Source organism: Penicillium solitum (genome assembly GCF_028829755.1).
Source record: "Penicillium solitum strain IBT 25940 chromosome Unknown utg000001l_segment0_segment0, whole genome shotgun sequence".
Classification (NCBI taxonomy): domain Eukaryota; kingdom Fungi; phylum Ascomycota; class Eurotiomycetes; order Eurotiales; family Aspergillaceae; genus Penicillium; species Penicillium solitum.
Window position 1 is genome coordinate 450,700 of NW_027072121.1, and position 15,133 is coordinate 465,832.

The following is a 15,133-nucleotide window of genomic DNA, read 5'->3' on the forward strand; positions in this document are numbered from 1 at the left end:
TGTTTGGGGTTGGTGTATTAGATTTTCTCTTTGCTTGTATGTATAGTTGTTAGATGGCTACCCTGGGTAGATAGATATATTATTTATGATAATTATTTTAGAGCATTACTATTATACTCTAGTCTAGACGTGAGATCAAATAGTTCGTTCTTCTTCTGAGAATATAGACTTAATCAACAGCAACCCCAATGGAACTTCATGATAGAGAGAAGCCCGGCTGAATTACCGGTCTACATGGGCTGAGCAGATTGAGCTGGCCCCTGGGGTTACCAGGATGTTTAGTCCGTGTGACATGTATGGGGGAAGATGTATACTTCCGAAATGGGAATGTGGATATATACCACGTGACAGTATACTCAATTCGAATACAATCGGTTGCAAATTTCCATGTTGCTTTTTCAATCACAAAAATTCGATGTTATCGATAGATGAATAGTTGTATCTTTGCTCAAGACAACGCAATGGCAAAACATTTATAAAGGTATCTCAAGAACGCCCCAAGTGCCAGCTTCCCTCGCTTCCACGATGCTTCATTCAACTCACCTCTTCACCCCGAAAAGCACCTACCTCATGCCAGAGTAGATCATCCCATGCAAAGAAATGTTTTGTAAATACTAAATACTGTCTTATCTCCGACTAGTTGTCAACATCTAGCTCGAATGCAACTTCTTGACGCGCATAGCACCTTCATACAGACCGCGATCCAAAGCAGCAGCGACAGTCAGAGTACCACCAATGATAGCACAGACACCAGTAAGGAAGTTGGTGAAAGTCTTCGGGCGAGCCTCACGGTTGACAACCTTCATAGGGGAGATATCGTAGTTGAAGAAGACACCTGGAATACCGCCGCCGGCATGTACGCGCTCCTTATGGCCCTCTGCAGCATCATTTCCACCGGAAAGAGGACGCTTGTGAGAGGTGACCGAGTACTGGTGAGCCTCGATACTACCCTGACTACCGTAGCCAAGGCCGTGGGAGCCAAGAGGGGCCTTGTCGAGGGCGTTGTGGATGGAGGTAGAGAACTGTGGATCCCAGCCTAGAGGCAAGTACGATGTCGAGACAACCTTGACAAAGTACATGAAGTTGTAGGCGGGTTCGTCAGTCTCCTGCTTGGTATCGTCAAGCGGGTTGGTGTGGTGGTGGTCGGTCCAACCCCAGCGGCCTGCAAGCTCGGTGGGGAGCTGAGGTCCGAAGCGAAGCTCGTGGACGAAGTGGGACATCGTGTGCTGCTCTGATGGGCCTGCGTTAGGGACGATATAGGCGTCCAGATCGTGGATGTGCATGTTGCCACTGGTGAAGCTGCGGCCCGGTGCAATGTGGAAGTTGCCAATCACCTTGTTGACCTTCAGCACACCCTCGATCCGACATCCTTCGCGGCGCTGCGCGACAAGTTTCTCGGCATATCCTTCACGCTTACACTGCTCGATGTTGCTCCCGTCACCGAAGGCCCATTGTTTCTCGGCGTAGGCTTCGCGCACTTCCTCGCAAGTAGTACAGCATCCTGGCTTGATAACAGTGGGGGGAGGCGTTGCTCCACCACATTCACCACAGTAGTCGGGAGCCAAGTGCTTGGCAGCTTCTGATGGGGAGTGTCTGGAAAGGGACGATAATGAGGTTGTGACCACGACAGGAAGGATTTCGGGTGGAAGGACTGGCACTTACAGGTCCAAAGCCTGGACATCAATCACCTTGCCGCCTTCATCGTGTGGGCTCAGGCGGACTTTGCTCACGCCATGGGCAACGCCGACCTGCTGCTCACCAGAGACATCCATCACATCCAAGGTCAAGAGTTCACATGGCAGCCGAGGGAAGGTCATGTTCAAATGAATCTCCATTCGCTCTCCTGCGCAGCAAAATTGAGTCGTTAGCGACCTTGTCCTATACATTGTATCTTCTGCAGGTCCATCGTGGGTCCGAATAAGTCCAAACTCTATTCATACCTCGCGATTTATCGACGACCAGCTCCGGCAACACCACCACTCGTCGGTAGTCGGCCCATTCACCCCATACTAGCCACATAACAATCAATAGCGAAGCAATTGTAATGACACCTCCGGAGTTCGTGCGAATGCGAGCATCTTCGACGGTCTTGGCGAAGGCATCTAGCCTCGTGAATCGCGACTTTGCGGACATCTCGCCGGTAAATTTACGACCATAGGATGAAGCGCAAATGCCAGGCGATGGTTTGTGGACAGCGGCAGAAAATTAAACCCCTGTAAGACAAAAAGAACACGAATAGGTCAGCTACGTGGTCATTGGACGCGCAAGCTCTATTGAACGAGGGAGACCCCATTCAAATAAACAGATCAAACAAACACAATGGAGTAAACAAAATGGGGGAAGGCAACCATACCGACAATAGAGTACGAGTGAGTCAATTCAAACTCAATGCGACTGGGTCTTCCAGGCACCTGACAATAGAGACAAGAGCAAGGCCAATTTGAAGCCTCCAAGTGGCCAGGCATACTTGCAGGCTCAATGTATGAGGAGCACTCGTGAGGACAGACGACAGCATGTGATTGGCCAACCTGAAACAAAAAGATGAGTCATCGCCTAATTAGGACTAGTTGGAACCAATGCTGCCTGATTGGGACTAGTAGCAGCGAACGCCGCCTCATCACGTGCCAATCGTCACTTTTTCTTTGAACTCACTTTAGTTATTCACAGCTCTATTGTTCTTTGGTCATTCACTGTCACTTTATTATTGTCTTGCAGCTGCACTACATAATCTGCAGCACCCCCCTCTTCTCCAGTCTTTTCAGTTTCCTCTTTCTTTTACCCCCACCTTCCCAAGTCACCTTTCCACTGCGATTTCCGCATATGCCAACAACTTCTTTCTGCCTGATCTGAGGCGCAAAGCGCGCTGCTCGCTTCAACTTAGCAGTTTCAGATTTCTTTCACCTTAACCCCTCTTACAACAACCTCCGATACCCCACCAACCTCTCAACTCTCTCCTCCAGCAACCATGAAGAGCATGAAGTCTCGTCGCGGCGGCAATGATCGCGGGGGAATCCGCAAGCGGGGCCCTACTCGTACTGACCGAGATGGCGATATGGATATGGATGCGAGCGGTGCTCGTGCAAAGAGAAACCGCGCCGACAAGTCTGCCTTGGGCGGCCGCGCCGCCGGCACAGGCGCAGGAGGCCGAGCTGTAGGAGCTGGCAACCGGGCCCAGGCTCGCAACAAGCCCCGGGACACGGATCTGATCCAGAGAGCCATTTACAGCGCCGACAGCCAAGCAAACATCCAACGCAACAAGAGAAAAACCGGTGGCGACCTGGAACAGTTCAGTGTCCGAGGATGGAAGTCGAGCAAGGCGGCAAGCAACCGTGATGGCGGCCTCGAGAGCCTCATCGCATTCCTCGAGCGACGCATGAACTCATTCATCAAATCCGGACCCCGCGCAAAGATTACAAAGGTATGTCTCTCGTTCACAATAGCGGTCACCAACATCGGTCCTCGACGTTCCTCGCTTCACTGTCCTCTCGTTTTCGAGGACGGTCCTCCTACAAAACGACGATCGACACTTTTTGGGCTTTTTGGCGTCCTCCCCTTTGGGTGACCGTGGTTTTCAAGGCCCCTTCGCACCTTTCTAACATTCAAATTAGTCACGCACTGAAGGTGACACTCTTGTGGCATTCGTTCGACCTGATCTGGCGGGCCACATGCTTCGTATCAACAACAATGTTTTCGCCGGAGCTCACGTTACCGTTGAAGAATACACTGCCGCCACCGCACTCGATCACGAACTGGCCGCAGTCGACCCCGCTCCTGGCTCGACCGCCGATACAAAGGTTAAGATGACTACTATCCTCGGAAAACGCTTCTTCCCCGCCACTAAGCTACTTGACTTGTCGAAGCTGGCGGACGACCCCGATCTGAATGATATGGGAATCTTCGACACTGTCTCTACTAAGTCCAAATTCTTCCCTGCTCTCATGAAGGTCTGGGAAATGGGCTTCAAGACTGTAGCTGAGCGACGCGAGGCGGTCGAACTTGTCAGTCTGGCGGAAAACAAGCTCAGCAACATCGCCTCCGTGACAACCCTCGCACAATCTTTCCCCGATATCCAATACCTGGACCTTTCTAAGAACGACATCAAGAATTCGCAGGCGATGATTGGATGGCGCTGGAAATTCCGCAACCTCATCTTCCTCGACCTGACTGAGAACCCGATTAGTTCCGATCCCACTTTCAAAGACACCATGCTCAAGTGGTATCCCAAGCTCCAAACTTTGAACAACGTTCAAGTCCGAACCCCAGAAGAGGTCGCAGCTCAGAAGAAGACCCCGATCCCGGTCTTGCCACCTCACTTCATTGACGACTCTCAAGTCGGCGAGAACTTCGTCCGTGCTTTCTTCCCTGGTTATGACAACGATCGCAACGGCCTAGTCAGCACTGTCTACGATGATCAATCCACTTTCTCGCTAAATGTCAACACCACAGCTCCCCGGGCCGGTCAAACCGAGACAGGAGGTTGGGGTGAATACATCCGAAAGAGCCGAAATCTCGACAAGATCAGTCACCTTTCCGCACGCATGTCTCGCTCCTTCAAGGGCGTCGAGCAAATCCGCGAAGTTTTCAATGCGCTCCCGCCCACTCGCCACCCAGACCTTGTTGCCAAGGCAGAGCAATGGCTCTTTGAATGCCACCCGGTTCCCCATCTCCCCGACCCTACTGGACAGAGCCCCACTGGTGTTGGTGGCATCTCCCTTATGGTCCACGGACAGCTTGAGGAGAGCGTTGGTGGTAAGGTTGAGATCCGCAGCTTCGATCGAACTTTCATTATTGGCCCCGGCAACACCCCCGGTGGCATCCGAGTAGTCAGCGAAATTTTCTGCCTGCGCGCTTTCGGTGGACATGAGGCATGGTCCCCCGAGATCCAGGCACTTTCCCAGGTCCCCCAGGTTCCAGCTCCCGGTCCTGTTCCCACTGTGGCTCCTACACCCCCCTATGTCCCTGCAGTCCCAGCAGCCGCCCCGACCGGCAACGTTGCTGAAGGATACGCTTTGCCTCGACCCGGGAAGTCTGACACCCAGCTTCGGCAGGAGCAGATGGTCGCTGAAATGAGTGGCAAGTCGGGCATGACTTTCGAGTACTCAGAGATGGCCCTTGCAGGAAATGACTGGAATGTCGAGCTTGCTTGGAAGAACTTCGAACAGCTTAAGGTAAGCTAATTCCAAGGATATTCCCTCAATTTGCCATGGAATCATACTAACGACACTCTACAATAGGCCACCAATGCACTTCCTCCCTCCGCTTTCTTCTGAGCACTTGCTCTTCGGCTGTTCCCTGGTTTCGTTGCAACCTTCCACGTCCACCCCCGTTTCCGTTGTTGTTAGCTAGTCCTCGGGAGTGGTTTCGTGAAAGCCTAATGGATATGATGTGACAATACCTTTTTTTTTTACTTGCATGGCTTAGGCGAACGGCAATGGTTTGATTATTTCGAGATATGGACATGGGCCACTGGGCCAGGAACTTGATGAATAAAAACAAAAAATCCCCAAAAAATAATCAAATGAATGAATCAAGTTAATGTTCTGTTCCAATTTTCCACCCAGAATATAAGTAGAAAAGTGTAGACTTATGAATCTCAACGGTTGTCTCTGTAAGTGCCTAAGAAATAGCCCTGTGAGGATGGCGGCAGTTGCGGAAGATGCCAAGCTGGCGCGCTAGAGGCCATGCGGGCGGCGATCAACATCCCCCATTCAACTTCTCCCTCCCACGAATTCCCCATTGGCCTCACAAAAAGCAAGTTGAGACCAAGGGCAGGATGATTATGGTGAGCTGATGGGATGACGATCACTGCCACAACCACCGGCCATATGTCGCCAAACGAGGAACCAAGCCTCGACGCCTTGGATGCGGGTGCGGAACAATTGACCTCGCGTGCTCGTTACTGTTTATGCTAACATACAAGGTACATCCAGTGGACTACGATCCGATTGAACACTTGAATGCCGTTTTCTCCCATCCATCCACCCTCTCCTCCGTTTCTCAGATCGCCGACGCCCTGAATGAATGCGAAGATGAGCTGGACGATGACATCGGCATGCTAGTGGAGGAGCAGGTCACCTCCAATGCCGATAGCGTGGAACGAATTCAGGCGGCTAAGGCCGACCTGTCGGAGCTGTTTAAGAAGATCGATGACGTGCGTGAGCGCGCATTGAAGACCGAGCAGGCAATCACCGACATGACAGCCGACATCAAGCAATTGGACAACGCAAAGAAGAACCTCACATTATCGATGACAGCACTTAAGCGCCTGCAGATGTTGACTACGGCATATGACCAGCTCCAAGCTCTCAGTCGGACGCGGCAATATGGAGAATGTGCACAGCTACTCCAAGCTGTCATTCAGCTCATGGCCCATTTCAAGTCATACCGATCGATTGATCAAATTGCAATGCTCAGCCGGAATGTTGCGGACATACAACGAGACCTGCAAGAGCAAGTGTGTGAGGATTTCGAGCTGGCCTTTGCCAAGGGCGAAGTAGGCTCGAAGCGCGCGATGCTCGCCGAGTCGTGTCAAGTCGCAGATGCTCTGGGTGAACACGCACGATCCCGACTGGTGACTTGGTATTGCAATACACAGCTTCGTGAGTACCGGCAGGTCTTCCGGAACAATGAGGAAGCTGGATCATTGGACAACATCTCCCGCCGATATTCATGGTTCCGGCGCATATTGAAGATATATGATGAAGAGAACGCGGCCATCTTCCCGGCTTCGTGGAGAGTAAATGAGGTCTTGGCAAATGTCTTCTGTGAGGGTACACGAGAGGATTTTAAGGGTATTTTATCCCGATCTGTACGAAGCGGGCAGACTATCGATGTCAATTTGCTCCTTTCGTGCTTACAGGAGACGCTTGATTTCGAGCATTCTCTTGAGCGCCGCTTTGCCCCTTCATCGCGTGCATCTGTTGATACATTCGCCTCCGCCGAGCCTCCTGTATTCAACCAGTCGATTTCCGAGGCCTTCGAGCCATACCTCAGTGTCTGGGTCGAGGCTCAAGACAAGCAACTCGCAGCCCTGCTACCGAAATACCGTCAGCAACCGCTCAAAGTACCGGACGAGGAATTCAACTCGCATATTGTGATTTCATCCTCGACTGAGCTTTTCACTTTCTATCGTCACGCTTTGCAACAATGTGCAAAGCTTTCAACTGGTGGCAGTCTGGCGGAGCTGGCCAAGGTGTTCGCCAAATACCTGGACCAATATGCCCAGCAGGTCCTTCTCAATTATATAAGTGAACGACCAACACTTCACACACCGTCTAGGGTGCCCTCGGTGGAAGATTACATCTCAGTTTTGAACACTGCTGATTACTGCTACACGACTTGTTCCCAATTGGAAGAGAAGATCAGGGGTAGATTGGATGAGAACCTGAAGCAATCCGTGGATCTGCAAAGTCAGGCAGACTCTTTCATGGGTATTGCATCCGCTGCTGTACGAGGTCTTGTGCGCCAAGTCGAAGTCGACCTCGAGCCTTCCTGGCGCGAAATGCGCAACACACCTTGGGCTAAAATTGAGGCAGTCAGTGATCAGAGCTCGTATGTGGGCGAGATGCTCTCCCGGACGAAGGAGAAGGCAACTGGGATTTTACAGTTGTTGCATAAGCAGCAATATGCGCGTGCCTTCTCCGATCATCTGGTGGAGCTCATATCGAGCCAGTTCATTAGCAATGTGTTCCAATGCAGGCCTCTTTCAGAAACTGGCGCAGAACAGGTATGATGTCCCCGTCGATGTAATTGTATGTCTCACTAACTCCGTTCATAGATGCTTCTCGATTCCTATACTCTCAAGAGCGGCCTTTCATCCCTGTTACCGGCTCCAGCGCCCGCCGGCTTCGTCAAGCGTGTGAACAGCAGCTTCTTCAAGATCGAAACTCTCCTCAAAACCCTCCAGGTCCGGCCGTCACCACCGGAAGCTCTTGTGCAAGCATACCTCATCCACATTGCCGACCGCAACAACAACAACTTCCGCAAAATCCTCGAACTCAAAGGCATCCGCAGCCGCCAAGATCAAAATCACCTTGTTGAGCTATTCCAACTTCACCGCGCGTCAGACCGCTATGCATCCAGCCTACAGCAGAGCAACCCAATCCTCGCCTCACTCCAAGGGCCATCTGCCACCGCCACGGGCTCAGTATCCCAAGGACTAGGTCTAGGCAGCGCCACCGCAGCCATGCCCTCCCGTTTTGATGCCTCTATGCTCGGCTCTGCCATCATGTCCGCTGCCAAGGACGGCGTTGATCGCTTCGGAAACCCCAGTCTGAGCACTCTGGGTGCTGGTGTAGCTGGTGCTACTGGGACAGCTACATCTGCATCTGGCGTGACCAGCCCATCAGGCGCCTTATCCCCTTCCCTGGCCAGCTCCACCCTACAATCTAATCCCATGCACACTCCAACAGAAAGCGCCACAGGTAATCTCAATGAAAACCTGAAGAACATTGGGAAGTTCTTCCGCCGCGACCTCGGCGGTTTTGGGGGCCGGTTCGGCCGGAGTACTGAGGATGGGGCGTAAAGCATCCTCATCTATTTTCATTATGTCTTATTTCTTTCTGGTTATATCTTGACTCGAGCGTGGATACACCGTTGTAGAAAATGTCTTTGCCGTTTTGGCTGATTTGTTCAGATCATTTGTTCGGGTTATTGCATACCCGAAGGTCTAGTTTATGTGTATGCTCAGGGCACCCTGTCTTGACCTCATTTTTTGCCGTTGTATACCACTTGGATTGAATGCATTGAATGCGATATCCGTGTTATCTTGGATCTAATTCGTCTATATTTTTCTGCTGCACATACCAAAATCCGAATCTATCGCCTAGTGTGGGTCAATTTTCTTCGAAAATATTCTTCTTTAGTCCACGCCCTTCCAATGACATGTCGCGATAAGAAAAAGGGTCTATGTACATTACATCCATGGATGTACGCAATAAATACATCTATATGGACTTTCTCCCGTTACCCAAAATCACTTCCTTTCCCTATTCCAAGATAACCCCAACCCATTCAAACATCCACTATGAATTCCGAACCCCCCCAAGAACCCCAATCCCCGGGATATACCCTCCGCGCCCACCGACCAGGGGATATAGGCTGGATAATCCACCGCCATGCAGCACTCTACGAAAAAGAATACGGCTGGGGCACAAAAATGGAAGCTCTAGTATGCAAAGTGGGCGCCGAATTCCTCGACAACTACGACGCATCCGCAGACCGGTGCTGGATCGCCGAGCGCAACGACGAGTTCCTCGGCTGTATAGTTCTGGTCCGAGACAGAGAGCTCGTCAACACAGCCAAACTGCGTCTCTTACTTGTTGAGCCCAGCGCGCGGGGTCTTGGGCTCGGCCGTGCTTTGATCGAGCAGTGTACGCGGTTTGCGCGCGACACGGGGTATGCTCGGATTCGGCTTTGGACGCAGAATGTGCTTGTTTCGGCTAGGAGGTTGTATGCGAAGGAGGGGTATCGGCTTGTTAGTTCTGAGGATCATGGGGTTTTTGGGGAGGGGCATTTTGGGGAGTGTTGGGAGTTGGTTTTGTGAGGGGGATATCTGTTTCTGAAAAGGGAAGGTGAGTCTATACATACATACACCTACGTAGTGTAAAAGCAAAGCCCACTCTCTGCTAGGTTCCCCAGGTTCCCCTCTGTGAGATTTACCCCAGATAGCTATATCGGAACGGCAATCTATTTCTTCTCACCGAGCACTCTCTCCTCTTCTATCTCACCTGGAAGACTTACACCTGTTCCATCCCTCAAAAGAACAATGTTCGAACATCCCTGGCACAATCTCCCCAGTCAATCAGGCGGCGTCGTGGCCAAATTCAACGAAGTGATCAGCCACGACCCCCCAATTCCTCGCCTTCACCAATTCCGAGCATATCACCGAGCCCATCCCCTTCGGCATCAACTCAGTCGGCAGCGACGATTCCCTATTCTTCACATTCAAGCAAGGATCCGGCACTGTACGCGTGAGCTCCTCTAGATATGGCCTCTTCTCTCTGGCAGTCCTGCCAACCCAGTGGGAGGGAATGTTCCAAAAAAACCCCCCATGATGCCATACCAGAGCTTCTGGGCCCTGTACGGACAGAACATCCGACAGGAAGGCGTGGAAGTCCTAGGCGATAAGCTGACGTTCGCCAAATACGCCCACACGACGTCCTGCACGACGTCTACTGCGGTCCGAACGATGTGCACCTCCTGGCTGAGCCGGAGGAGGACTTCCTCGTTGGCCGGTACGCCTATGTTCAGACTAAGGATTGGGGACGATGCAAGATCTTCTACGAGCAGAGTGGGCGGGCCCGCAGGAAATCGTCTTTCTTCACACCGCGGGCTCTGACAGTCGGCAGTACCATGGTGTCATGAATGATCCTCGCATGCGCGCTCAATGTACCATGATAGCTTTTGATCTCCCCTCGCACGGCCGCAGCTTCCCCAGCCCTGCTTACCCGCTGGGTGGACACTTCAATAGTGAAGATGCTTATCTCGAGCGTGTTGCCGGTGTCATCAAGGCGCTCAAGCTTAAACAGCCCATTCTTTGTGGCGCGTCGATGGCCGGTCAGGCGTGTATTGCTGCTGCAATCCGTGCTGAAGAGGTTGGAATCAAGGGCTCCATTCCCCATGCAGGGGTATGTATCATCTTTCGGACTTGTGAACACTATCTAACTTATTTATAGATGTGAACGCGTCGAGATGCACCGGGAGTGGTATGACAAGTCTCCCATTATCAACAGCGCAATCTTTAAACCGGAATGGGTCTACGGAGTATGATTCCCACCCCAGACTCGACGAACCCCGACCGCCCCGGCCGAGAACCGAAAGCTGCTGTGGCACACGTACAGTGCTCAGTCCTACGGTGTCTACCACGCCGATTTAGATTTCTACTTCAACGGATGGGATGGCCATGGCCGTGTTGAGAAGATCAACACGAAGAAATGCCCTATCTTCTTCCTGGCTGGAGAATATGACTGGATTAACACGCCTGAGATGTCGGAGGAGACGGCCGCGAAGATTCCGAAGCCAAGTTCAAGCGCATGCCTATTTTGGGTCACTTCTCCACTACGGAGAACCCGCGTATCTTTGTGCCTCATTTGCTGGAAGCCATTGATCACATTGCTGCTACGGTGGAAAATTAAGATAGATGTTAAATTAAATCAATGCCAAATGATTGCCTCTACTACCCTTCATTCATTTGCCTTTAAAATAAGCCTTATAGGATTAGCAACTAAACCACCATCAAATTTGACCACCAAAACTTGAGACCTTATAAGTTATCACCAAGATTCTGCATGTGGAGAAAATGCCATTTCCCCGAACGCGATCTTATCGGATCACCCCCACCCCCAATCAAGTGGGTATCCAGGTGTATAGCGTCCAGGGTTCGTTTCGCTAAATTAATGCCGGAAAGCCTGACTTTGGCCTGGCAGAAAAATAAAGATACCTGAAATACCATTACAGATCCCTTATTAAGTAATGTACCCTGGTTCTGCCGTTGAATTTTTGTATGGGATCAAAGCCTTCATTTGCAAAGTAAACCACCCCAGAAATAGAGATATATGAATTTTGTATGGGATCAAAAGCTTCATTTGCAAAGTGCGATTGTAAACACCCCAGAAATGGAGATATATGAATTTTGCATGGGATGAAAAGCTTCATTTTTCTATATACCGGGCATAATAGTTGTTCTATGCCGAATGGTTTACAGTACAGTAGTTATATATTGAGGCCTAAAAGCGGTCTAATATCAGACATGGTTAAGGCGTAAATCAGGCCAAAATCAGGTTCTCAGGCATTAATCTAGCGAAACGAACCCTGGACGCTATACACCTGGATACACCTGGGTACAGGGGTACATACCCTCACTGCTAACTTTGTTTTCAGGGGGAGGTTGAGACTCAGCAAGGACTACCGTAGAACAGTTGCAAATCAAAAATTTTTGTTCATCTCAAAAGCTAATCGCCGGATTAAGTCTACCCTGGCAATGGCTTCAATAACACTGCTTCTCAGATAGCTGCTAAAATCCGCGACCTTATCCGGATGGGTCGGCCACTCTACACCTACATGAAGCTCGATAGCCGGTGTCAACGTATGTCAACGTAACTTTAAACCAATTGACACATGTACAATCTACAATCTATTCCTGTCCACTATCGAGCACTAAATTCCATCTCCAAGCTCCCCGAGATAAGGGTTTTAGTCACAATCGTTCCCTGGAACTCTGAATCGAATTAAACATGTTTCTCTGCACGGTGAGTGAAATCATGGCCTACCCACAGGTTAGGGTATCGGGATCTCGGGAGGCTCTGGGTAATGCTATTCCGGGTGGGTCTGCCGCCTCCAGTTTCCACCGAAGCAATGCTTTGTTGTGTCTTGTAATTTACAGTTACCTGGTATGTTTACAGAGTCTGACGGTATAAAGTTACGCGGAATTATGTGAATCTCATGCCGAGCAAGTTGGTCTATCTGCATTGCCCATCGGCTTTATCAGCTGTATCTCAGCGAATATGATCATTTGGGTTTTCAATGCAAACTTGGATGTCTGAGCGAAGAATTCGATGTCACTTGAACTGAGGTCCTCTTGGGGGTCATCTCAACCATGAAGATGATCAACGTTGTCCTTTTGTGATTTATTGAAGAGTGTTGACATCTCGCGTGATATGATTGGTCAATCTAGATCCCTTCTCTTATATCTAAATGCTCAACACCACCTTGCCCGTTAGCTTGCCAGCTTCCATGCGCTCAAAAACACTCTGCAAGTTCGACATCGGCTCCACGGTGACGTGTGCCTTGACGATGCCTCGCCGCGCCAAATCCATAACCTCGACAGCCTCCCTATAGTTACCCACAGAAGATCCAATGATGCTCAGTTGCTTGAACAGAAACACGTTCGGCGAGGCGTTGGCGATGGGTCGTTCTCTGCCCTCTTGAACGCCAACGACCACCGCCACACCATTAAATCGGAGCATGTCAAGAGCCTCTGCATATGTACTGTCCTCTCCAGTACACACAAGCACACTCGCTGCGCCCAGTCCGCCCGTGAGCTTCAAGACTGTGCTTACTCGGTCGCTCTGCTCAAGACTAATAAACGCCTCGGCGCCGCAGCTGCGCACCAGCTCTTCCTTAACCGGGACGTCGAATTCGATGACGCGCAATCCCAGAGACCGCGATGCAATCTGACATGCTAAATGGCCCACTCCACCGCCAGCACTCAGCACCATAATCCAATCTCCCGGGGCAGCGCGCGATTTCCGGAGCGAACTGAGAGCATATGGCCCTGCGCAGAGCAGTGGGGCCGCCATATGTGAGGGAACTTCGTCGGGAATGGGGGTCACATAGTCTGCAGGAGCCACGCAATTATCAGGTATATATTCACCGGGAAATCAGTATTCTCGACGTACCGTGTTGATCATAAGACCATGATCTGAATGACAGACGCCGCTATGGGTTCTGTTGAAGTCAGCATTTCCGCGCAATGTCATTCTCCGCGGGGTCTAACAATTGAATGAGGACCTGCCCAAACGTGGGGTCTGGGGTTTCAATGGTGACTTGCCTGACCGAGACCTTTCCAGGCCGGTCGTACACCATCGCATTGTGGCTCAAGGGTGGAGTTTCGGTGCGCATTTTGAGATTGAATGGTCACCTCGAAGTCGCAAGATCAAAGAAGAGGAATATAACAAAAAGGGCAGGCGAGTTAACATCGATCAGAAATCCCCAGTGGTCATTGTCCCCGTTCGTCATCATACGTGGAGAAACGGTAATTCAGTTACGACAATACAGGCCCGCAGGATCAATGATATCAATGCGATGACCCCATTAAAAATCAAAACTTGGGGGGATTTAACTGCAGAGTTGCTTCTTTCTTTCTCTCATACCATTATCTTCAGTCTCTGTAAAATGCCTGCTTCCTCGATCACCATCATCTTCTCCCCCTACCATGTGGGATCCCGCGACCACCGCGTTGGTAACGGCCCGCACCGGATTCGCTCGCTGGGCATTGTCAAGGCCCTTGAGAAGCTGGGCGTGGCCATCAACTTCAACGAGATCCCCCACGTCGACAGCTTCGAGGGTGAAATTGGTCGCAGCTTCGAGCTCCTCCGCCGCATTTCCACCGCGGTTTCCCAAGCTGTGGCATCAAACAGCTTCCCGCTCATTCTGTCCGGGAGCTGCATGGCAAGCGCTGCCGCCGCCTGTGGTCTGCCGATCAAGGATCTCGGCTTTGTTTACTTCGACGCCCACGATGACCTAGACTCGCCTGATGTCAACGAGAACGGGTATTTCGACGCCATGGGTCTCTCCATGCTCCGCGGAGAGAGCTGGAGGACCCTCATGAGCACTGTCCCCGGCTACTCGCCCCGGACCTACCGCCGCTTCCTCTACTGTGGTCTGCGTGACCAGTCCCCCTTGCAGCGCCAGCGTGTCATCGACGCCGGCATGACCTCTGTCTGGGGACGCACTGACATCAAGGTTGACTTCGCCGCCCAAATGAAGCAAGAACTTTCTGGCCGCTCTTACGGCCCGGCTCTGGTTCACCTTGATCTGGATGTTCTGGATGCGTCTTACGGCAAGGTTAACGACTACCCTTCGCCCGGTGGTATGATGGAGGAGGACCTGATCGCCTGTATCGACATGGTTCCCCGGATGGACACGAGCCCCCAGTCGCTCACCGTCTGCTCCTTCGATCCCAATGTCGGTGATGGTGACAAGATTGCCACTATTGCTATTCGCACTATTTCCACCTTTGTCCAGGCGCTCTTGGATACTAACGCTTTGACCAAGGCTTAATCTTCATGTCATTGCTTGAAAAAGTGTTTTCGAGAGAGAGATGTTGCATTTTCGGGAATAGCGGCAAGGGGAAGTTTGGATGTAGACTTAAGACTTATGAATTCCTGTATGAGGGCTGTTGAGAGTGAAACCTTTAGGGTGCAGTTTTTGAACGAAGTTATGATGCCTATGGAAATGGTTGTAGATGCCATTTCGCAATACATAGTTAAGCCGATCAGATAGAAGTATGAGGCGCCGCCCTCCAAGTACACAAGTAGATCCGGTCTTGGCAGAGACCATCCAATGACAGGAACGATCATGTTTTCTTGTGTGTATCTACTGGGACTGCCAAGGCAGCCAGTGTTAACGAAAA

At 51.1% G+C, this 15,133-nt stretch overlaps 8 protein-coding genes across 8 annotated transcripts; 6 read left to right on the forward strand and 2 right to left on the reverse strand.

The window, feature by feature from the left end:
* Positions 1-650: 650 nt before the first annotated feature.
* Positions 651-2,133, reverse strand: N7455_000177 (retrograde cargo receptor ERV46; the record flags this gene model as incomplete). The annotated part of the gene is made up of 3 exons (XM_040952352.2): positions 651-1,593; positions 1,663-1,843; positions 1,941-2,133. 3 exons carry the CDS (start codon positions 2,131-2,133, stop codon positions 651-653), a joined length of 1,317 nt encoding a protein of 438 aa, XP_040817090.1.
* Positions 2,134-2,965: 832 nt separating this feature from the next.
* On the forward strand, positions 2,966-5,270 carry N7455_000178 (uncharacterized protein; the record flags this gene model as incomplete). The annotated part of the gene is made up of 3 exons (XM_040952186.2): positions 2,966-3,418; positions 3,609-5,168; positions 5,235-5,270. 3 exons carry the CDS (start codon positions 2,966-2,968, stop codon positions 5,268-5,270), a joined length of 2,049 nt encoding a protein of 682 aa, XP_040817261.2.
* A 525-nt stretch (positions 5,271-5,795) lies between these two features.
* N7455_000179 (putative GARP complex subunit Vps53) lies at positions 5,796-8,524 on the forward strand (the record flags this gene model as incomplete). The annotated part of the gene is made up of 3 exons (XM_040952342.2): positions 5,796-5,868; positions 5,931-7,726; positions 7,778-8,524. The coding sequence occupies 3 exons, from the start codon at positions 5,796-5,798 to the stop codon at positions 8,522-8,524; spliced, it is 2,616 nt and encodes an 871-aa protein (XP_040817292.2).
* A 501-nt stretch (positions 8,525-9,025) lies between these two features.
* N7455_000180 (GNAT family N-acetyltransferase) lies at positions 9,026-9,544 on the forward strand (the record flags this gene model as incomplete). Its single annotated transcript, XM_065603746.1, has 1 exon — positions 9,026-9,544. One exon carries the CDS (start codon positions 9,026-9,028, stop codon positions 9,542-9,544), a length of 519 nt encoding a protein of 172 aa, XP_065462237.1.
* A 507-nt stretch (positions 9,545-10,051) lies between these two features.
* Positions 10,052-10,682, forward strand: N7455_000181 (alpha/beta fold hydrolase; the record flags this gene model as incomplete). Its single annotated transcript, XM_065603747.1, has 3 exons — positions 10,052-10,235; positions 10,291-10,628; positions 10,677-10,682. The coding sequence occupies 3 exons, from the start codon at positions 10,052-10,054 to the stop codon at positions 10,680-10,682; spliced, it is 528 nt and encodes a 175-aa protein (XP_065462238.1).
* Positions 10,683-10,692: 10 nt separating this feature from the next.
* N7455_000182 (alpha/beta fold hydrolase) lies at positions 10,693-11,135 on the forward strand (the record flags this gene model as incomplete). The annotated part of the gene is given in 3 exon segments (XM_065603748.1): positions 10,693-10,764; positions 10,783-11,046; positions 11,067-11,135. 3 exon segments carry the CDS (start codon positions 10,693-10,695, stop codon positions 11,133-11,135), a joined length of 405 nt encoding a protein of 134 aa, XP_065462239.1.
* Positions 11,136-12,689: 1,554 nt separating this feature from the next.
* Positions 12,690-13,620, reverse strand: N7455_000183 (uncharacterized protein; the record flags this gene model as incomplete). Its single annotated transcript, XM_065603749.1, has 3 exons — positions 12,690-13,336; positions 13,398-13,437; positions 13,510-13,620. 3 exons carry the CDS (start codon positions 13,618-13,620, stop codon positions 12,690-12,692), a joined length of 798 nt encoding a protein of 265 aa, XP_065462240.1.
* A 273-nt stretch (positions 13,621-13,893) lies between these two features.
* N7455_000184 (arginase family protein) lies at positions 13,894-14,781 on the forward strand (the record flags this gene model as incomplete). Its single annotated transcript, XM_040952076.2, has 1 exon — positions 13,894-14,781. One exon carries the CDS (start codon positions 13,894-13,896, stop codon positions 14,779-14,781), a length of 888 nt encoding a protein of 295 aa, XP_040817251.2.
* Positions 14,782-15,133: the final 352 nt, after the last annotated feature.